The sequence below is a fragment of the Mus caroli genome, unplaced genomic scaffold (genome assembly GCF_978045245.1).
Source record: "Mus caroli unplaced genomic scaffold, Mus_caroli_1 scaffold_6, whole genome shotgun sequence".
Classification (NCBI taxonomy): Eukaryota; Metazoa; Chordata; class Mammalia; order Rodentia; family Muridae; genus Mus; species Mus caroli.
This window is the reverse complement of record NW_028227261.1, coordinates 142,707,329-142,727,652: the sequence shown is the minus strand read 5'-3', so window position 1 is coordinate 142,727,652 and position 20,324 is coordinate 142,707,329. Positions and strand designations below refer to the sequence as shown.

General features: G+C 39.4%; 1 protein-coding gene across 1 annotated transcript in view; it reads right to left on the bottom strand.

Moving 5' to 3' along the window:
- Positions 1-20,324, bottom strand: part of Tmem67 (transmembrane protein 67) — a 46,343-nt gene that overhangs the window by 13,308 nt on the left and 12,711 nt on the right. Inside the window, exons 5-19 of the mRNA XM_021159802.3 lie at positions 20,034-20,103; positions 19,866-19,940; positions 18,304-18,366; positions 15,551-15,705; positions 15,342-15,450; positions 14,519-14,596; positions 14,007-14,072; positions 9,780-9,936; positions 9,137-9,260; positions 7,858-7,963; positions 4,618-4,674; positions 3,416-3,514; positions 1,484-1,582; positions 1,194-1,280; positions 88-187 (exon numbers count right to left, since the gene is read on the bottom strand). Of these exons, the coding sequence (XP_021015461.1) occupies positions 88-187; positions 1,194-1,280; positions 1,484-1,582; positions 3,416-3,514; positions 4,618-4,674; positions 7,858-7,963; positions 9,137-9,260; positions 9,780-9,936; positions 14,007-14,072; positions 14,519-14,596; positions 15,342-15,450; positions 15,551-15,705; positions 18,304-18,366; positions 19,866-19,940; positions 20,034-20,103 (1,445 nt within the window). The remainder of the gene's footprint in view (positions 1-87; positions 188-1,193; positions 1,281-1,483; positions 1,583-3,415; positions 3,515-4,617; positions 4,675-7,857; positions 7,964-9,136; positions 9,261-9,779; positions 9,937-14,006; positions 14,073-14,518; positions 14,597-15,341; positions 15,451-15,550; positions 15,706-18,303; positions 18,367-19,865; positions 19,941-20,033; positions 20,104-20,324) is intronic.

Sequence of the window (20,324 nt, the reverse complement as noted above, 5' to 3'; positions counted from 1 at the left end):
TGGGAGGGGAGATCACATGAGTAAAGCACTTTCCCTTCGCGCTGCAGGCAGCAAGAGAATTATGGCACAAACACCGATTTCAGTTACCTTCAACAGCTTTAAGAACTTTTCCTTTCGGCCGTTCCCAATCAATAAAGAATATATCTATGGTAATCTGGGATATGAACTTATGTAAAAACTGGAGAGCCTAAAAGTATCATACAAGGAAACACTTGAAAAGAATCATCATCACTCAAGAGCAATTGTAAAGCTACATACTCTTTACAAAGCAAGTATAATCACAAGGGCACATCATATACCAAGTGGATCCAACTGCCACACACACCTATTAATTCCCCCTCCCCCCCCCCCCCTTAAAATAGGAACATGAGACAAGAGGAGATATCCTCCCTCCCCCTCTCCTACAGGACCCTTGCATAAATGACTCCCTTCCTCTAGGCTCTGCACATTGTCTGACTTCTTTATACAAAGGTAAGCTGCAAAGCCCCGTAGAAGCAGTAGATACCCCCGCTGTCTTTCCTGTCTCTGGAACTGAGCTAGAAAGCCGTGTGTTGTTGAAACCTATTTCTCTCAGTTACAGGAACAGTCCATCTACACCGAGTTCTCATCCCCGGGGCATTATTGACCAAGGGATAAAAATCCAAGTACAGGATGGCAACTCTCCAGAAGAGTTCCTCTCTCAGTGGTTAAAGCAGAGACTTCACTTCCAAAAGCCAATGGGATGTGGCTACTAAATCAGTATGTGGGGAGTTGCCAGCTACATGGGGGAGGACACAGCTTGAGGGGTGGTTGCCAGAAGGATGACGAGGGAAGGTTAATACTAATTTCTACAATTCCAACACATCACCAACTTAGCTTTAATCCTCATTAACAAAGAGACAAAATCCACTATGGAAGGTATTTCATCCTATTGTGATTTTATAGAAAAAGTTAAACACTGAAATATCATTTTGTCAAATTAGCTGTAAGTCATGATTGCTAATGCAAATTTATAACTTCTTTGAAGACATGATTTAAGGTATAACTTTAAATGGGCACATTTATAAATAAAGGCACATTTCCTATCTACAATAAAATAACTGATGCTTTCTTTCAAAACCAAAATAATTTTACACCAAAAATTTTAATTGCATTTGAAAGACTGGGTTTTTAGCAGGTTTTTGAGATTGGGTAAGCTGTTCTTTGAAACCTACCTTCATAGCAAAGGCGCACCCCACATAAGTAACGAAACGGTCTTCCTGAACGGGCATCGGCAGTAGAACAGAGACTGACTTCTGTGCCTACAGTAACAACCACACAAGTGATTATTACACAACTTATAAACCAAAGGAAGTACACACACAGCAAATCATGTTGATCTCCACAAACGGGACACCAAAGGGTGGGGCATTCGCAGCTGTCTCAGTGAGCTTGAGCAGAATTAGGTCTCTGTCTTATAAAAATCAGATATTGACATTTAGGGTAAATTCAGAAACTCACTCACTTTGAAGAAAATAAGCCAATAAAGACCTGTTCCCACTGTGATGATAAAAAACACATTGGCCAGATCACCAGCATAGTACAGCAGGAATTTCATAACTGTCTGCAATTTAAAAAGAATTCAATTGTTAAAGATTCAATTTGTTACCTGATTATTACATTTATTTCTGCTAAACAATTGAGCAGAAAATATAAGCTCTATTTCACTTTCATCATATATAAAATAGAAATAATAAAAGCACTGCTTTTATTTTAAGAACTTAAAAGTATAGAGATACTTCTCTGTGTGTGTGTATATGTGTGTATACATCTGTGCATGTGTGCATATGCAGGTATGCGTGTGTGTAGGCATGATTTGTGTGCATTAGTGTATGTACCATGGAATGTATTTATTTAGAGGTCAGAGGACAACTTTATAGAGTCAGTTCTCCCCCCTTCTACCATCATGTATGTTCCAGGAGTAGAACCTGCTGAGGACCATGCAGGAGGAACACAAAATGGCTTAGAACTCATGGAGTGCAGCCCATGGCTTACCAAAAAACTACCAAACCCAGACACTATTACATATGCCAGCAAGATTTTGCTGACAGGACCCTGATATAGCTGTCTTCTGTGAGGCTATGCCAGTGCCTGGCAAATACAGAAGTGGATGCTCACAGTCATCTATTGGATGGAACACAGGGTCCCTAATAAAGGTGCTAGAGAAAGTACCCAAGGAGCTAAAGGGGTCTGCAACTCTATAGGAGGAACCCTATAGGAGGAACCCTATATATGCAACTAGAGACACAAGCTCAGTACCCCCAGAGCTCGTGTCTCTAGTTGCATATATAGCAGAGGATGGCCTAATCAGCTGTCATTGGGAGGGGAGGCCCTTGGTCTTGTGAAGATCATATGCCCCAGTACAGGGGAATGCCAGGGCCAGGAAGCAGGAGTGGGTGGTTTGGGGAGCAGGGTGGGGGAGGGTATAGGGGACTTTTGGGATAGCATTTGAAATGTAAATGAAGAAAATATCTAATAAAAACATGTGCCTGGTGCACAGTAAATAGTCAACAAATGTTAGTTAAAAAAAACCCTCAAAGATTAAATGAGAAGTAAACTATAAATTTAATGGAGTAAAAGGAAGAATAATATATTTCGGCATTGAGATAGGCAAGTTTTCTAAACACAATAAATATAATATATATAGCACACACAAAATTCATTTGACAGTGTGGAAGTTAAATAGATACTAAATGCTAATTATGTATTGACTGTTAAAGGTGTGGATAACAGGTAGCTCATAAATTTGCATAAAAGATTTCAACATGAAAAAGAAAAAGGAGATTAATATTTTCAAAAGACAAACTCCTTCATATGAATAAGAAAAAGAAGAAACCTAATAGAAAAACAAACAAGAGATCTAAATAGCTCATAAGAAAGGGAGCCCAGTCATCTAGAGAGTATACACAAGGCTGGAGAGATGGCTGAGCAGTTAATAACACTTTCTGTTCCCTGTGCCCATCTCTCACAACCACCCATAACTTCTGTTCCAGGGGATCTGGTGTCCTCGCCCTCTTCTGGTATCAGGCACACATGTAGTGCACAGGTATACATGCAGGCAAAACACCATACACATAAAATAAAAAATTTAAAGTACATAAAAAATAAATCAAAGAAAATACAATCAACGTATGTCATTATATTGGACAAAATGGAAAGGCTGAAACATTCCAAGCAGTGGCAAAGACAAAAATAAAAATGGTGTGGGAATGGGGATTCTACGGGATCCTAGGAAGGAAGCGAGCTTGCAATTGTTCTAAGGCCTCAAAATAGTTTTCCTAACTTAAACTCCAGACAAGTCAAAGGCAACTTTCGTCTTCATCTTCTAGCTGTATTTTATGAGAAAGATCCAGAATAGTCAAAAGATTAAACGTTTTCACCTAAAACCAAAGTGTACCTGTAAATCAATCATGGGGCTCCCGATGCGCCTCTTCCATCCCGCTGTCTTCAAAAGAGATGATAACACAGCCAGCCCACCCAACACACCCAAAGCAATCTAAAACAAAAAACAAGACAGAAAAGAAAAAAAAATTTAGAATACACTTCCTCTCATTGGTACTGAAAACCCCTGTAAACAGAAAGTGACATTTTCTCAAACACTGAAGGGGAAGCACTTGAAATGACATGGGAGCTGAGAGAGATTCCATTGGCTAAGTTGGGGGGAAACTGAGCAAGAAAAATGAATAGCAATAGAATATAAAAATCACCCAAATTAAATATCCATGAGATCATACTGACTTAAACAAAAAATTGAATAAATAACTTGTGAGGGCAAGGGTAAAGTTTTGCTTTATAATAAAGTTCCAATTTATGAGTTCAGAAGAAAGGAAAGGAAAGAAACACACCAGGCAAACGCCGCCGTGATGCTTTCTGCAGACAGGCATCCCAGTGGGCACCAGAATTAGAGGGCAGCAGCTGTGGAGATGGCTCAGGAAGTGCTTGCCGCACAGTTGGGTCCCCAGAGCCCATGTAACACCCACATAAAAATCAGAGTGTCCTGTGACTGCAGTCTTAATGCTGCAGAGGTAGAGATCGAGGATCCTTGAAGCTTGCTGGTTGGCTAGACATGCCAAATCTGCAAGCTCAAGGTTCAGTGAGAGACTTGTCTTAAAAAAGGAAAAAGGTCTATAGATCTATAGAATCACACACACACACACACACACACACACACACACACACACACACACTTGACTCCAGACACTGAGCAGGGCCTGATACATTCCTTTGGCATCTTTAACAAAACTATACAAACTCAATTTAATCATGGGAAACTTCCAGAAAACCCAAACTGATGGTCAAAAAATGCTAGCAAAGTATCATGGTCATGAAAGACAAAGAAACACTGGGGCACTGTCACGAACTGGAGGACATATGGAAGTTGTGACAACTGAAAGCACTGTAAAATCAGAAAAGCGATAGAGACAAACTTGTAATCTGCAATACCAAACATTATGCAGGTCTACATCACTGTTAATTGCCTGGTTACTATCACTGTATCATAGGGAAGCCAGGATAAAAGCACATGAAAATCTACTTTCACAACTTTATCTTCACATTTTAAAACTGAAAATGAATGTAAATAAGTTAAAAGGTACTCACATCTGTCTGAACAAATGCGTCTCCTTGATTCATCTCATATTTCACTGAGAAGGAAATCTGGGATTATAAAGAGAACAGATCAGTCAGACTAAAATTCAGTACCATACACCTATGTTCATAATAAATTTGTGGCCAGATCTTGCCAAGAGCGCTATATTTTTAATGGTCACTATTATGGATGTTGGCCTTTACTCACACAGAGAGATATGCTTTTTTTTGAGAACTTTTAAACTTCACTAAATTTCTCTCTTGAACATGTATGAGAGGAAAGAAGGGTTTCTTGGGAACCAAGGTCTCTGGCAGTAGTTCAAGCCAAGTTAATCAGATTTCACTTCCAGACAAGCTTTTGTTGCTAAGACATATGATTGACCTTGTATCACAAGTTTATCAACTGGCTAAACAACCATCCCCTACGAAGACAGAATACTCAAATGTCTCAAGAGGAATCCTGTGGACTGCATGGTATTACAATACAAGAGAAAGCACTGGGGCTCACAGAAACCAAAGGGACCGTCACAGGCCCTGGGTGGGCTTAAGCTGGGTCCTCTGCATGTTATGGCTGTGTAGCTGAGTGTTCTTGTGGGACTAACAGCGGGAGTGTGTGTGGGAGATATTTCTGATGCTTTTGCTTGTGCTGGGGACTTTTTCCTCCTCTGTGTTGCCTCACTCAGCCTTGATTGGAAAATTTGTGCCTGTCTTTTTAAAAGGTAAACTGAGAAGGAGTGGATCTGGAGAAGAGGGGAGGTGTGTGGGAGGACTGGGAAGAATGGAGGGAAGGGAAACTGAAAAAAGATACAGGAGACAAAACCGGAGTATGAGAGGTGGGAGAGGCAGTTCCTTTGGCTTTATCAGGGTTACAGAAGAGTGAGTTCGGGGAAGGATGGCAGAGTCAGGAGTGCATTATCAGATGTAGAATACCAAGGTAAAGATGGCTGACCTTCCTGGGAGAGTTCCAGGGAAGAACAAAGTAAAGCTCTGGCGTGGAAGCAACAAGTGAAATGGTTGGGAAGTGGAAGGAAAAGAACCAATGCAGGCTGAGGAGCTAGCAACACCAAGGAAAGAGCTGACTGGCTGTTAGTTGCTTTAGTGTGTTTTTAAGGTGAAGTACCCCAAGAGTTTTATAAGTGAAGGAAAGGATCTATCAGAGATGCTGTATGAAAAGGACATCACACAGGCACAAGGTTAGCTGAGGAGGGGACAAACAAGACCAGGAGACACAGTGCAGAGTCCTTTCTTAGGTGGTAAAGAGGAAACCCAAGGGAACTATTGTTGATGGCTGACCTGCTTGGTGAGTCAGGAAGTGGACCCAGCTGCTGAGGCTACCGAGGACATGTCACATATGTGAAGGACAGCTGGGTGCTCAAAACTCAAACACAGCCTTTGTCAGGGCTGTCATAAGGAATGTAAGAGGACATAATTATACTTTAATTAAAATGTATTATAATTTAAAATGATCAAACAACTGTACATTTTCCATTTATAATAAATTTGAGGTGAGCCTCATCAAATCAAGGTAGTTCATTACTCTAAATTTCTTTTTCTTCTATCTTTAATATTTATTGATTGATTGATTGATTGCGTGCACGTGCGTGCGTGTGTGTGTGTGTGTGTGTGTGTGTGTGTGTGTGTGTAGGGGCACATGCATGCCATGTCACATATATGAAGGTCAGAGAGGACCGCTCTGGGTGGTCAGTTCTCTCCTTCCACCATTAGGCGATTCTGCTTTTGGAGCTGTGCTGTCCGGTGTCTGCGGAGCACCCTAACCCACTGAGGAACCAGCTGGCGCTCCTGTTTTATTTCTTATATTGCAGTTTCTCGAGACTTAGTTTGTAAACTATGGGCAATAAGAATATTTAAAGAAAAGAGTGCTTGTGTTAAAATAAATGTACTCACTAGGAAATTTTAACCCAGGATCCTGTAACTTGGCATGTTTCTGGATTGTCTTCTCCAGTACTAGTGTATGTAAGTCCAGTGAACAGAAACTGATCTGACCTAATTGTTTTTAGTACTACAAATGAGGAAAAGGTCTCATGTACGTTGTATTATGTCCCTCTTTTGCAGTGGTTCTCAGCCTGTGGGCCATTACTGCCGCAGGGGTCTCATGTCAGTTTATTTATTTCCAATTCATAACAATAGCAAAATTAGTTATGAAGTAGCAACAAGAATGATTTATGTGTGTCTTAGAGCCCTGCCTATGACAGAGAGGAAGCTCATACACTCACACAACATGAGGGAGGGAGTGTACTAAAGGGTCGCAGCGTTAGGAAGGTCAAGAACCATGGCTCTTTTATGAGAGCCTGGTTACAAGCAGGGTAAGAGCACCACACCTTCTAAGCAACACAGAAGACTATTAATATAGATAATAATAAAAAGCAGAATGACAGACATCAAAAGTTATTAGTGAGTGCTGGTGATAAGGAAAGCTTGTCTCCTACTTCACATGTCCCAGAGGACAGGTAATCTCCTACAAATCTCCAGGAGAAAATAAAGCACCCAGAATTTCCTGTTTCACTCTGTCCCTCTCTCACTCATCTGTCCTCCAAGCAGGAATGCTCTCTCCGGGGGACGGACCGAGTGAGGCACTGGCCATGTGTGACCAGGGTTTTCCAGGGTTATTCTTTGGTACAGCCTGCCTTTTGGGTGTATGAGCTCTCTGTCCTTCATAGGTGGGCCCTCTTGGACACTGAGGGCCTTCACTCTTTAGTGAATCAGGGCTGCAGGTCCAAACTTCATTCTCTGGTCCATCTTTATCCTGCTAGTTACAAAGCTGATGATTTTCATCTGTCTGTCTGTTGAACCATCTCTATCAGCTGCTGATAATCCTTCCACCGAGACACGGAAAGAATGGCTCAGTGGTCAAGAGTGCAGAGGACCTGAGTTCAATTCCCAGTTCCCAGGCTGAGTGAGCCATCCTCAATTCCACCTCACTCCAGCTCAGTTACAGGGGAACCTAATGGCTCTGGTCTGCATGGGAACCTGCAATCACTTGCCGCCCCTCCCCCATTACACATATACTAATAATACAAAATAAAAATATCATTCACTATTGTTTTTTAATATTCAACATCCTTAAGAGCTCAGCTTCTCTCTTTCATTAGACACCAATAACTAAGATTTGAATATATAAGCAAAGGGATTTGTTTAAAACTTTAAAAAATATTACCTTTTGACCAGGATAAGCTACAACAGCATTTAAGTAGTATTTATAAATACAAGGGCACTGAATAATGAAGAACTCACCTTCACAGACTGGCTATGCGCATTTTTGATGTCAATGTCACTGTAGGCAATGGTAAGTAGGGGAGTGTATATGTTTCCATTTTTTGTGTTGGGTACAAGGCGAATGCTGTTAAAAGAAAATATACTCAATCTTGTAAATATATTTAACATCTTAGGCATATATCATTTCTTTTTAATTTGTATAGACTGTCTTCATATTTTAGTAAGGACTAGAGGAGGCTCTGTATAAGCTAAGAGTTAAACCATAGTTCATTCTCATTGGTTAAAAACTTTAACACTAAAGTATACCCCAGGAGACAAGATCTCGGCTCTGACATGTACATATGAAATAACGGAAGCACTAACTATGAAACACGCTTAAGGAACATCAGAAAGAGCTATACTACATGACACCTAAACAAAAGCAGCTAAAGTGTGGATTTTCAGATAAGAAAGATGAATTTTTACCAAAACACATGTTGCATTTAGTTTTGTTTCAGTTATAACTTGGCAACTACAGAGTATTAGTGCCATACAGTTAGTGAGCCCAAAAAGAAAAATGCCAGCATGGCCTCACCAAGGACAAGCCTACCCTGATTAGGTTTGATTTCATCTTTATTAGGAATTCTACTCTGGCCGACTGAGCCCACGGTGCACATGGGTGTCAACATGAAGTACGGGGAAAGCTCCCACAGTGCCCAGCTCATACAACTGCCATGAGACCAAATGAACAACAGCGAGAAAATGATGAGCACATGAAGTGCTTCCAGTGTAAAATTAATGTGTTCACAGCATACATTACAACATGGTGGAGTGGGGGTTCAGTCAAGATCTTACTATTACATGGAAAAGAGAACGCAGGCTGCATGGTGGCATGCTAAGGTGGGATATTTAGAATGAGGGGGATGCTGGCTAACCTGGGTCAATCTAGACTCAAGAGTTTAGACAGAGAGCCACGAAAGGAAGCGGGGTTAGAGAGGCTGAGCACACTCTTCCCTAAGCTCTTACTACAGTGCCATGGCAGCCACTGGTATTCCCTCCTGTCCTCTCTCAGCCTACTGCAAATCCCTAGGAATAGAGAAGCCAAGAACATGAATTTGCACAGACTCCTGAGGGTGGCTGCTATCAGTTTTCTGCTTTAGCCCTTAACCTTTATTGGACTCTGCCAACCTACACATCTTTAAGGAAAGCTTAGGTGTTGTTTCAGCTCGGTTCTACCTATTGCTTCAGTCTGATAGTGACTGGTAAATACCTTCCTCATATACTCCCAATTCTACTTAGTCATTAGGTAGTTTTTTACCTCAGTGAAATCTGGGTAGCAACTCGAATTACTCTTGGCTGATTTCCTAGGTCATTTTCTCGTCCACTTACTGTATCCACTAAGAAAATGCGCCGAGTCAGAAGCCACTTGCTGGAGCTACTGTCTTTCATTATAAAGAAAAAGAAAAAAAAAAAAAGAAGAAAAAAAGGAAAGAGTGACACTAGGAAAGCTACTTTGAAAATGCTTATGATGGCACTCACAACACTTAGTTAAGAAATCAATATTAAAACCTAGACTTTTGTTTTATATGAGATGACCACAAAGGGCTACTCCTGTAAGAAATTGTCAGCCATCTCTGCTCCCTGCCTAGGTCGAATTTTATAGCATGGGTAACAACAAAAGAAATTAGTTTGCCCCAAAAGAGGGTCAGAAACAGGAAAGAAAAAAGTTTCAATTCATAATTCTACTTATTTTCCTAGGGATATACTCTCAGCAAGGGTATGATGTCTTAAAGTACTGAAAATCAAATGAATAAATGTCCTAAAGCTACAGAGATTGCTTGATGTACCTTGTACCTTGGCTCATCTGTATAAAGTTGTACATCACCCCCGGTTTCCTGAAATGATCATATTGGTTTCCGTTGTTGATCTCAGCTCTGAGAAAGCAGGGGAGAATGTCTTACCTTGGTTCACAAACAGTTTGTTATGTTGAAGATTTAGGTTTAACACTGGGATAGCCCAAAGGGAATGGTGCTGCTCTTCATCAGTATACTCAAGGAAAACATCATAAAATACAGGACTGGTGAAGTCAACCAGGAGTTTAGAGAGAGAGATTTCACACTAGGAAGTAAAATAAAAATAAACACACCACAAATCAAAATTAGAAAGCATGTTAAACATTTCTGTTCTTAATTTTATAAAGTGTCTTTATATTATTTGCATGTACTTTCAAGAGATTTCCAAAATATAAATTTCTAAAAGTACTACTCAAAAAAAGAAAGAAAAAAAAGGCAACCAGTAAAGAATTTTTCTGTTTTTAATCTATAACATGAGGAGATTGGCTTTCACTTCCAACACTAAGTACCTATCAAAGAAGAGGCTTAAAACCAGTGTTGTCCTTTGGGGTGAAGAACAGGTTTTTATTCTTGTTTGTTTGTTTGTTTGTTTTTCCTATATAATCATGTTTTGTATAATCATGCATATGACTGGCTCCCTTCATGAGGGCTAAGCTCATCTCTGACTGTTCCCTACCAGTCTATACTCATGTGTTCATACCAACCCAGTACAGTTCCTTACCATGTATGTGCTAGGCCCTCCTAGCTTCCCAACGCTACAAGTGTGGGTTCTTCATAAATTCCTTACTTACTATGTTCCATCCAACTTCTGTTCACTGTAAGCCTTGAGTATCATAGACTCTGCCATTCTTTGCCTATATAGCTAGTGTTGTTACTGAGCTATGAACTACTTTTGTGCATAACGGTCAGTTAGACTACAGTAATCATGGCTTTATACCTATTTACCCGATGCAACTGCTTTGGAAATAACCTAATATTACTGAGTCCCATGGATGCACAGACACCAAGTTCCTCACATAATTGTTTCATGAATTGAATGGGACATCATTGAAAGAATGATGAGCACATCGCCAGAGTCTCCCTTCTTGTAGTCCACATTGTTATAAAAAGATGACAAAACACCCTATAAGTCATGTCTGATCATAAAATTCATGTCCATGGTAGAAAACTTGGAAATTATAAGATATAAACAAAAAATAATCTCTGGCACAACTGTCCAATATTAATCAATAATAAAAATGTTTCTTCCAATGAATTTCTCATGAAGGCATTGTTCACTGTGGTTTTGTTCTATGTGTATGCATATACAAGATGTTAAAATGTTTTTATATATTACCAAGGATCTTGCAAATGTTAAATGGCTCATAATATTCTTTTGTACCATACTGTAATGTCAAAGTTAAAGAAAGTCATGATAGGAAGGAGAAAGGAAAGTTTGGAGACAGGGATGTGTAAGGGGAGGTTCTGATTCTAAGGTCTAGTTTTGTAATTGGGTCTTGATTTGTCAATAAAGAAGGCCAGGAGCCAATTGTTGGGCAAAAGGTACAGGTGGACATCTGGGTTCCAAGAAGAAAAGAAGAGGTGGAGAAGGAGAGAAGGGGCTTTTCTGCCATGCTTTAGAGTAAAGAGGATGCTGCAATCATGTAAGGCCTCAAGGACACCTAGCACCTGTGGCTTCTGCGACATGCGGGTGACTAAAGATGTTTGGCAGGGGCTACTTGGAGCCAGCCACTACTGGCGAGACAGATAATAAAGTGGCAAGGGCATGGATTTCCAGGCAGGACAGATTTGCACCCAGTAATTGTGCCTAGTGGGCAAGTTGTAAAGTCACAGAGCTATCGATGTGTCTTTTATCTGGGGACTCAAGGATCTTGAGTGGAAGCTGGTGGTGAGACCCTGGACCTGGAGGCAGGTAGAGAAGAGAAGCTAGGTTAGGCTTGGCAGTGGCCATCCTAGAGCTAAGCCAGGTGGAACAAATGGGAGCCAGGGAGCTGGGAGGGGCTGGTAGCACAGCAGCTCATGGGCAAAGGTGGTAGTGTGTTTTTAAAACTACACATCCTTAATCATCAGGGAAATGCAAATCAAAACAACCCTGAGATTCCACCTCACCCCAGTCAGAATGGCTAAGATCAAAAATTCAGGTGACAGCAGATGCTGGCAAGGATGTAGAGAAAGAGGAACACTCCTCTATTGCTGGTGTGATTGCAAGCTGGTACAACCACTCTGGAAATCAGTTTGGAAGTTCCTCAGAAAATTGGACATAGTACTACCAGCAATACCACTCCTGGGCATATACGCAGAAGATGTTCCAACTTGTAATAAGGACACATGCTCCACTATGTCCACAGCAGCCTTATTTATAATAGCCAGAAGCTGGAAAGAACCCTGTTGTCCCTCAACAAAGGAATGGATACAGAAAATGTGGTACATTTACACAATGGAGTACTACTCAGCTATTAAAAACAATGAATTTATGAAATTCTTTTTTTTTTTTTTTTTCTAATTTATAAACCTTTATATTTATTTGCAAACATTCTGTTGTGGACAAACTCCAGTGCACCAAAGAACAAGCATTGAGTTTCTGTAAGTTACAATTTAGATGGTATATCACATTTATCTTAATATACTGAAACTCTAATTGCAAATAATTGAACTTCCAATACAAAAAGTAAATAATGGCACTGAACAAAAAGGAAATTAACATTGATTACTGTTAGAGTGAACTTAGGAAAATTTGGACTTTCGGATTTACTAATTTAGAAACTAGTTCTAGACCAATTAACATAAAGATTAAAATAAGATATGATTTCTAGAAACAAAAGCAAGAAGAGGGAACAGCCATAAAATATGCTTTTATTTAATGAAGTAAGTCAATATTAGCATTATTTGACTAGCATGCCAAAATAATGCCAGGTGACTCTAATTAGACTCTGTTTGAACTTGGAGATTCCTATACCATTAGGAAATGGAAAAAAAAAAAACTACATTATTTCCATATTTGTATCTGTTAACTTTTCTACATGATAAAAATAGATAATATCTTATAAAGACACTGAACGTGTAATATCAGTTGATAACCTCATCAACTCTTTCTCTATATAACATTTAATTATCTTAACAGAATTTATGAAATTCTTAGGCAAATGGATGGATCTGGAGAATATCATCCTGAGTGAGGTAACCCAATCACAAAAGAACACACATGATATGCATTCACTGCTAAGTAGATATTAGCCAAGAAATACCCAACTTAGAATACCCAAGATACAATTTGCAAAACACATGAAACTCAAGAAGACGGAAGATCAAAGTGTGGATACTTCGTTCCTTCTTAGAAGGGGGAACAAAATAGCTATGGAAGGAGTTACAGAGACAAAATTCAGAGCTGAGACTGAAGGAAGGACCATCCAGAGACTGCCCCACCCGGGGATCCATTCCATAAACAACCACCAAACCCAGACACTATTTCATATACCAACAAGATTTTGCTGACAGGACCCTGATATAGCTCCTGTGAGGCTATGCCAGTGCCTGGCAAATACAGAAGTGGATGCTGGGTCCCCAATGAAAGAGCTAGAGAAAGCACCCAAGGAGCTGAAGGGGTCTGCAACGCTATAGAAGGAACAACAATATGAACTAACCAGTACTCCCCAGAACTTGTATCTCTAGTTGCATATGTAGCAGAAGATGGCCTAGTAGGCCATCAATGGGAGGAAAGGCCCTTGGTCTTGCGAAGATTCTATGCCCCAGTATAGGGGAATGCCAGGGCCAGGAAGTGGGAGTGGGTGTGTTGGGGAGCAGGGGGAGGATATAGGGGATTTTCTGAGAGGAAACTAGGAAAGGGGATAGCATTTTAAATATAAATGAAGAAAACATCTAATAAAAAATACATAATAAATAATTAAAAAAACTACACACAACAGGAATGTATTAAAAGAAACGGAAGGAAGCATTGTTATTTTATTGGGTGGCAAATCAAACAGGGAATTACATTTTTAGTAGCCTCTAAACATAAAATAGTATTTTAACTTTATTATAAAGTGCTCAGCAGTGGCATTTTGTTTAAGACACATAAGCCTAGAGGCAGTTAAACAGTTGACTATGAAAGTCGAACACTGTAATATTTAATTGTAGATTACTTAAAACTCTGTAGATACTAATGTACCTTTGTCTTGATGATTAATATTTTCTGTGCCCAGACAATAGGTTTATTAATTCATAACATTGTTATTACCATTAAAATAAATTTCTGAATTAAAAAAAAATTCACCTATCATTCCAGTCAGTAGAACGAAGTGAAAATACAGGCTGTCTAACAAACAGAGTCACACTCACATTTTGCTGGTAAGTTGTTCCAAAAGAATACGCAGCATTTAGTCTTCTCTCAGTGTCTGGACAAAGCTTCAACAGAGAACACAACTGATAAATATCTCTCATAAATTTCTTTGTTGAAAGAGTCCTCTGTGAACATATGTTTTATTTTCTACTTTTTTTAATGTTTGAGGACCACAAAAAGCTAAGGAAGTATTAACTTGAAAACAATGTTAAGAAATTCCAACTTGGGGCTGGCAAGATGGCTCAGGAGGTAAAGGCACCCACCACCAAGCTTCAATTTCTTGGACCAGAAGGAGAGAATACATTTCCACAAATTGTCCTCTATCCTTCACAAATGTTAAATGTATGCATGAACACACACACACACACACACACACACACTGTAATTTTATAGTTCTCATTGAAAGCATCAGGAACCCTCCCACTATTCTCTTCAAGGAATATTCTAGTCTGTTCCTCTAGTCTCTGCTTTAGACAATGAGTAGCAGTATCTTAGCTGGAATCATACCTACCTGTAAAACACCACCTTCTAAAGGTTGCCATTTGATGAAGTTTCCTCGTATATCATAGGAAGCAGCAACAAACTTCAGCTTTATGTTTTGGTTAAAGAAGGACAACAGTAAATTTATGTTAAATATTCCTTGGAGGGGATTTTTCATTATTGACTATCTTTTTAATATTAGCACTGTTTTTGTTGAAAATTTTAAATTCCACTAAAGTTATTTGAATGCAAATTAATCCCACTACCTATACAATTCAACACACTTTAAACAGGACTGGTGTTTTGCAGATGTGTTATTTTAGGGGTTAGGGGCAGCACTGTGGCAGGTACCTTCCTCTCAAATCTGTTACATGGGATGTGTGTGGGGATAGGACCTCATTCTGGAAAGCTCAACAATGAGAGGTGAGAAATAGGAGCTGTGACATTCTGTGAAGTTTCTGGAAGCTATTTTAAAATTATGGCTGCATGACAGAGAGACGTTTGCATTAGGTGATGAAGTCCCTCCTCAACCTTCCAAGTGCCACCATATCCACACAATCCAGATGTCTATGCAGTAAAGGAAACAGCCCAACCCTTTACTTTGCAGTTTCTATGAACAGCTGATATTTACATAGTTGAGTATGTAAACTTTTCAAAATATTCTTGGAAATTAACAAGTGTGACTAGTGACTGTGTCTTTTTTCTGAAACTGGGGACTGAGGGAATAAAGCCAGGGCCTGTGTATGTCAGTAGGCATACCATCCCTGAGCCCCATCTCCAGCCATAGTTACTTTTTAATCTTAAAGTTCAGAGATTATGTGTAGTGACTGCTCCTGTGATACAGGGACTTGTACCTGTTTTTTTCCTTTAAAACTGAAATTTGTAGGAAGAGGTGTAGTACTGAGAACTTGAGGAGCCAATCCTGGCTGGTCTCCATAGAACAGCCAAGGAAGGTTCTGTCTCCTACAAACAATTAGAATCGTCTTAATAAGTGGAAGAAATAGTTCATATTAACATTCATGAAATAACCACTGGTGTATTTAACACATCCAAATTTCCTCACCAGAATGGAACAGAATGCACACTGATCAATCCAGCAGTGCTTTCAAAGATGTAATGGAACAGTCGACAAGCGTCCAGTGTGGTCGAGTCGTACGAGTTCATGTTCATCACACACATGTTTCCAAGAGCTTGGCACGATGTCAGGTTGGCATGAGTCTACACAAGGAAGCAGAGCACATTAGCAATGTAAGCAAAAGTTAATAGAAAAATTATTTAATTGTACTTAATCTACTAATTAGTTTATATTTTCTTTTGCTTTGTAATACTTTTTCTGTACTCAAGTAGACAATCAAAGTTTAAGTATTTTTATTTATATGTCTGTGGGCTTTGCCTGCATGTGTGTCTATACCAAGTACATGCCCCATGCAAACAAGAGTCCAGAAGAAGGTTTCAGTTTCCCTAGAGTTGGATTTATAGATAGTTGTGAGTTACTACGTGAGTGCTGGAATTGAACCTGGGTACTTTGCAAGAGCAGCCAGTGCCCTTAACTGCTGAGCCATATCTCTAGCCCCACCCCAAACTCTTAATACTTGAAGATGAATAATAATAGTTTAATTATAAATCTTAGGCAAAATACTAGCATGGTTACCTGAAGGAAGCACAAATATAGAGAATGATATTTTAAAGAAACTATTAGCTGGGCAGTGGTGGTATACACCTTTAATCCCAGTACTTGGGAGGCAGAGGCAGGTGGATTTCTGAGTTCGAGGCCAGTCTGGTCTACAGAGTAAGTTCCAGGACAGCCAGGGCTACACAGAGAAACTCTGTTTCAGAAAAACAAACAAACAAAAAGAAACTATTAGAGAGAACAGTTACATTTTAGGGTATACCATGGTTGTATATTACATCTGAAATAGAATTTATTCCACTTTGCTTGAGTAATTAAGAACAACAAAATAAGATCATTAGTTGAGTTTAATTGCTCACATTTCTTTCCCAGTTTTCCCTATCTGGAAAACAAAACAAAACAAACAAAAAACAACAACAACAAATACGCCACTTTGTTATTCAAGTAAAAAACTTTAGAAAAAACTTGTCTTTTCCCTTTCTCATATCAGACTTATTAGTGAGCCTTGTTGCTCAGTCTTCACATAAGAGGCAGAGCTCAACATTTCCCTTATTTCTGCAGCTCCATCCAGCCCCACGCTCTCCCTCATTCAAATTACTTTAACATGACTCCAGATGATCTCCTGCTGTTGTCCCAGCAAATCTATTCTTCATGCTATGGCTACTTTCAAAGCCTAAAGCCAGGTCTTTCTGAGAGCCAGCCACTCCCTGTAGCTGTGACTCTGCCTCTATTTTCCCTGTTCACTCTGCTCAGCCTCTCCTACCTACTCCCAGCTTCTTTTGTTTTCTATTTTTTTCTTTTTATTAGATATTTTCTTCATTTATATTTCAAATGCTATCCCCAAAGCCCCCTATATCCTCCCCCTGCCCCTGCCCTGCTCCCCAACCCACCCACTTCTGCTTCCTGGCCCTGGCATTCCCCTATACTGGGGCATAGAATCTTCGAAAGACCAAGGGCCTCTCCTCCCATTGATGGCGGACTAGGCCATCTTCTGCTACATATACAGCTAGAGACACAGCTCTGGTGGATACTTCGCTACTCACAGCTTCTTAACCACACACACACACACACACACACACACACACACACACACCACATACACATAACACACACACACATCACATACACATAACACACACACACACACACACACACACACACACACACCACATACACATAACACACACACACATCACATACACATAACACACACACACACACACACACACACACACCACATACACATAACACACACACACACACACACACCACATACACATAACACACACACACACACACACACACCACATACACATAACACACACACACACACACATCACATACACATAACACACACACACACACCACACCACACACACCACATACACATAACACACACTCTCACTCACTCTCTCTCTCTCTCTCTCTCTGTCTCTCATGTTCTTTGTTCTTTATTCTAATATTTACTAATACATAAAACAGCCTGACATTTATTTAGAACAAATGTAGAAGAATGGCAAGTACATTGTAATTACTTATATGAGGACGTTTTCTGTTTTCCTCTGCATGTCAAAGCTAAGAATGGGCCTGGCACATACCATGTCACCTTCTTCCTAAAGGACATTCACTTTCTCCAGACAGTAAATTACAACTGTGGTGATCTGAATAAGAACCAGTCCAATAGACTCATATGTTTGAATACTAGGGTCCTAGCTGGTGAAACTGGGAAGGATTAGGAGGTGTGGCCATGTTGGAGGAAGTATGTTACTGGGAGTACCTTGAGGTTTCAGGACTCCTTGCCCTTCCCAGTGTTCTCCCTCTGTCCTCTACTTGTGGATTAAGACGTGAGCTCTCAGTTGTTCCTGTCACCATGCCATGCCATCATGCACTATAATCTGAAGTGTAAATCTCAGGAAATGCCTTCTTTTATAAGTTGTCTTGGTTATGGTGTTTTGTCATAACAACTAAGAAGTAACTGGGACAACAATCAAACAACTCTGGAGACAGTCTGTATATGTCATCTGCATAATATCTTATGTATTCTATCTCAACCCAACGGAAAGGCTTTATTCTTCTTATAGAACATAAATATAAAGGTATATATCTACTTAGAAAACATTTATTTAAATTAAAAATAGACTACAATTCATCAATGTAAAATTAATTTTAAAAACATTTAAGCTTACCCAGCATGCAGCTGCTGTTGCCTGCAAGTACTTGGCAAACCATTCTGAATTTAATGACATGCCCTATAAACAGAAAGATAAAGACGGGTTTAAATTCAAAGGAAGGTTCCTTAACCTTATGTGTCAGTCTGGCTTTGTAAACAACAAAGGACGTGAGAACAACCTTTGGAAGGTCCTAAAATCAGAAAACACCCGACTATCTAAAACCAACCAGGAGCGCCAGAATCACCAGAAGACCAAGGCAGGCATACATGGTTTTTATTTTATTGAGACAGGCTTCTTGAAGACCAGACTGGTCTCAAACTCACTCCATAGCCAGCTCTGACCTTGAACTCCTGATCCTCCTACCTCTACTTTCAAGTGCTACGACAACAGATGTGTGTCATCAGATCTGTTTCATAAATGATTTCTGAGGGCTAGAGCTATAAGCCTCTGGACAAGACTCAACACTAAGATCTGCCCATACATCTTGCTAAAAGCTGAGACACTGAGAACACAAGAGTAACAAGAGATTAACAGAGGAGACACAAGCAGATTAGCTAGAGTATGGCATCACAGCTATCGAACATGTTTAAAATAAAATCACAAGGTATGGTTTTCATCTCTTCAATAAGGAAAATTTCCTCCTTTAAGAAAATGAGTAAATGTGCAGAATAAGGTTGAAGAAAACAGACACACACAATAACTCATATATACACTCATACATATTCACACATGCATAAATGTTTTCTATGATAGAATGTCAATTAATACATGTGGAAGGTTGTTAAAGGAAAGAATCACAAAAGGAGACAAGTTCGTATGTTAAGAGCTAGTGAACTATATAACCTTTGAAATTCTCCTCACACCATCTGTGGCCATGCCACCCTGACTGCTCCTGATTTCAGAGGGTAAGCAGGGTTGGGCGTGGAGAGTCCTTTGAGGAAATGGAGAGTTCAGGTAAGCATGCTAGCTCAATGCTTACAGCTGTTCAAAATGAAGAGTTTCAGTGATGGGAAGGGTAGACAGACAGTGTGTGCTCTCTAACATGGTGTAATGTACTGAGCTGAGCACACTGATTTTTCTTCCATGGCTTTCTTACAAAGCACACATTGAATGTAACAAAAGACAGCACAAATGTAGGCTGGGAGTTATCCCACAGAAGCTAAGTCTTGGAACCTGACCTGTCAAGTTCATGAAAGACAGGGAAAGACTGAGGACTTGTCTCACATTGGAAAACAATAAGAAGATATAGCCTCCAAAAATCTGGCAATTTCAAGACATGTTGTTGTGACTTTCTAGAAAATTTATTTCAGTTTTACGTATGTGAAAAAGTAAATGCATATAAATTAAAGGAATGAGCTAAGATATAGAAGAAGTACACTTTTAAAATGTAGTGCCAAGCCAGCCAACTCTGGTTTTTAGCTGTTTGTATTTTACAGTGAATTATACATAAATCTTCCTCAATTTGTCTGAAATTAATCAAAGGAAGAAACGTAGAGCAACCTTTCTTAAACAAATATGCAACAAAACAAAACCAAAAAAAAAAAAAAAAACCCAAATAAACAAAGAACTATACTCACAAGTTCTCCATAACGTGCAGTGGAGATTACATGTTGACGGAAATTCCCCGTGTTGCTGAAGCACAATCCACCTGCCTTCACAAATTAATAAGAGAAAAGTATCCAATTATAGAAATATGTCATCTATTAAATTAAAAATATATACTGTATCCACTTGATTGTCCTTACTAAAGTGTGAGGCTCTGAACATGAACAGGACCTGCTTGTATTCACAAATGTTGGTTCGCAGCGGACACACCTGGTCAATAGAACAAAGATAATTTTTTAAAAATGTTTATACATTACACTGAACCTGATTTAACTGAGAACTTGTCTTGCTAAATGACACATTAGAACATAGTAAGACAGCCAAGCAATTAATTATATAAGTTCAAAACATTAGTATGATTTTAAAGAGCTTTACGTCATTTTTATAAGGCAAAGTATAAATGAAATTGGACTATTTTCTTAACTACATAC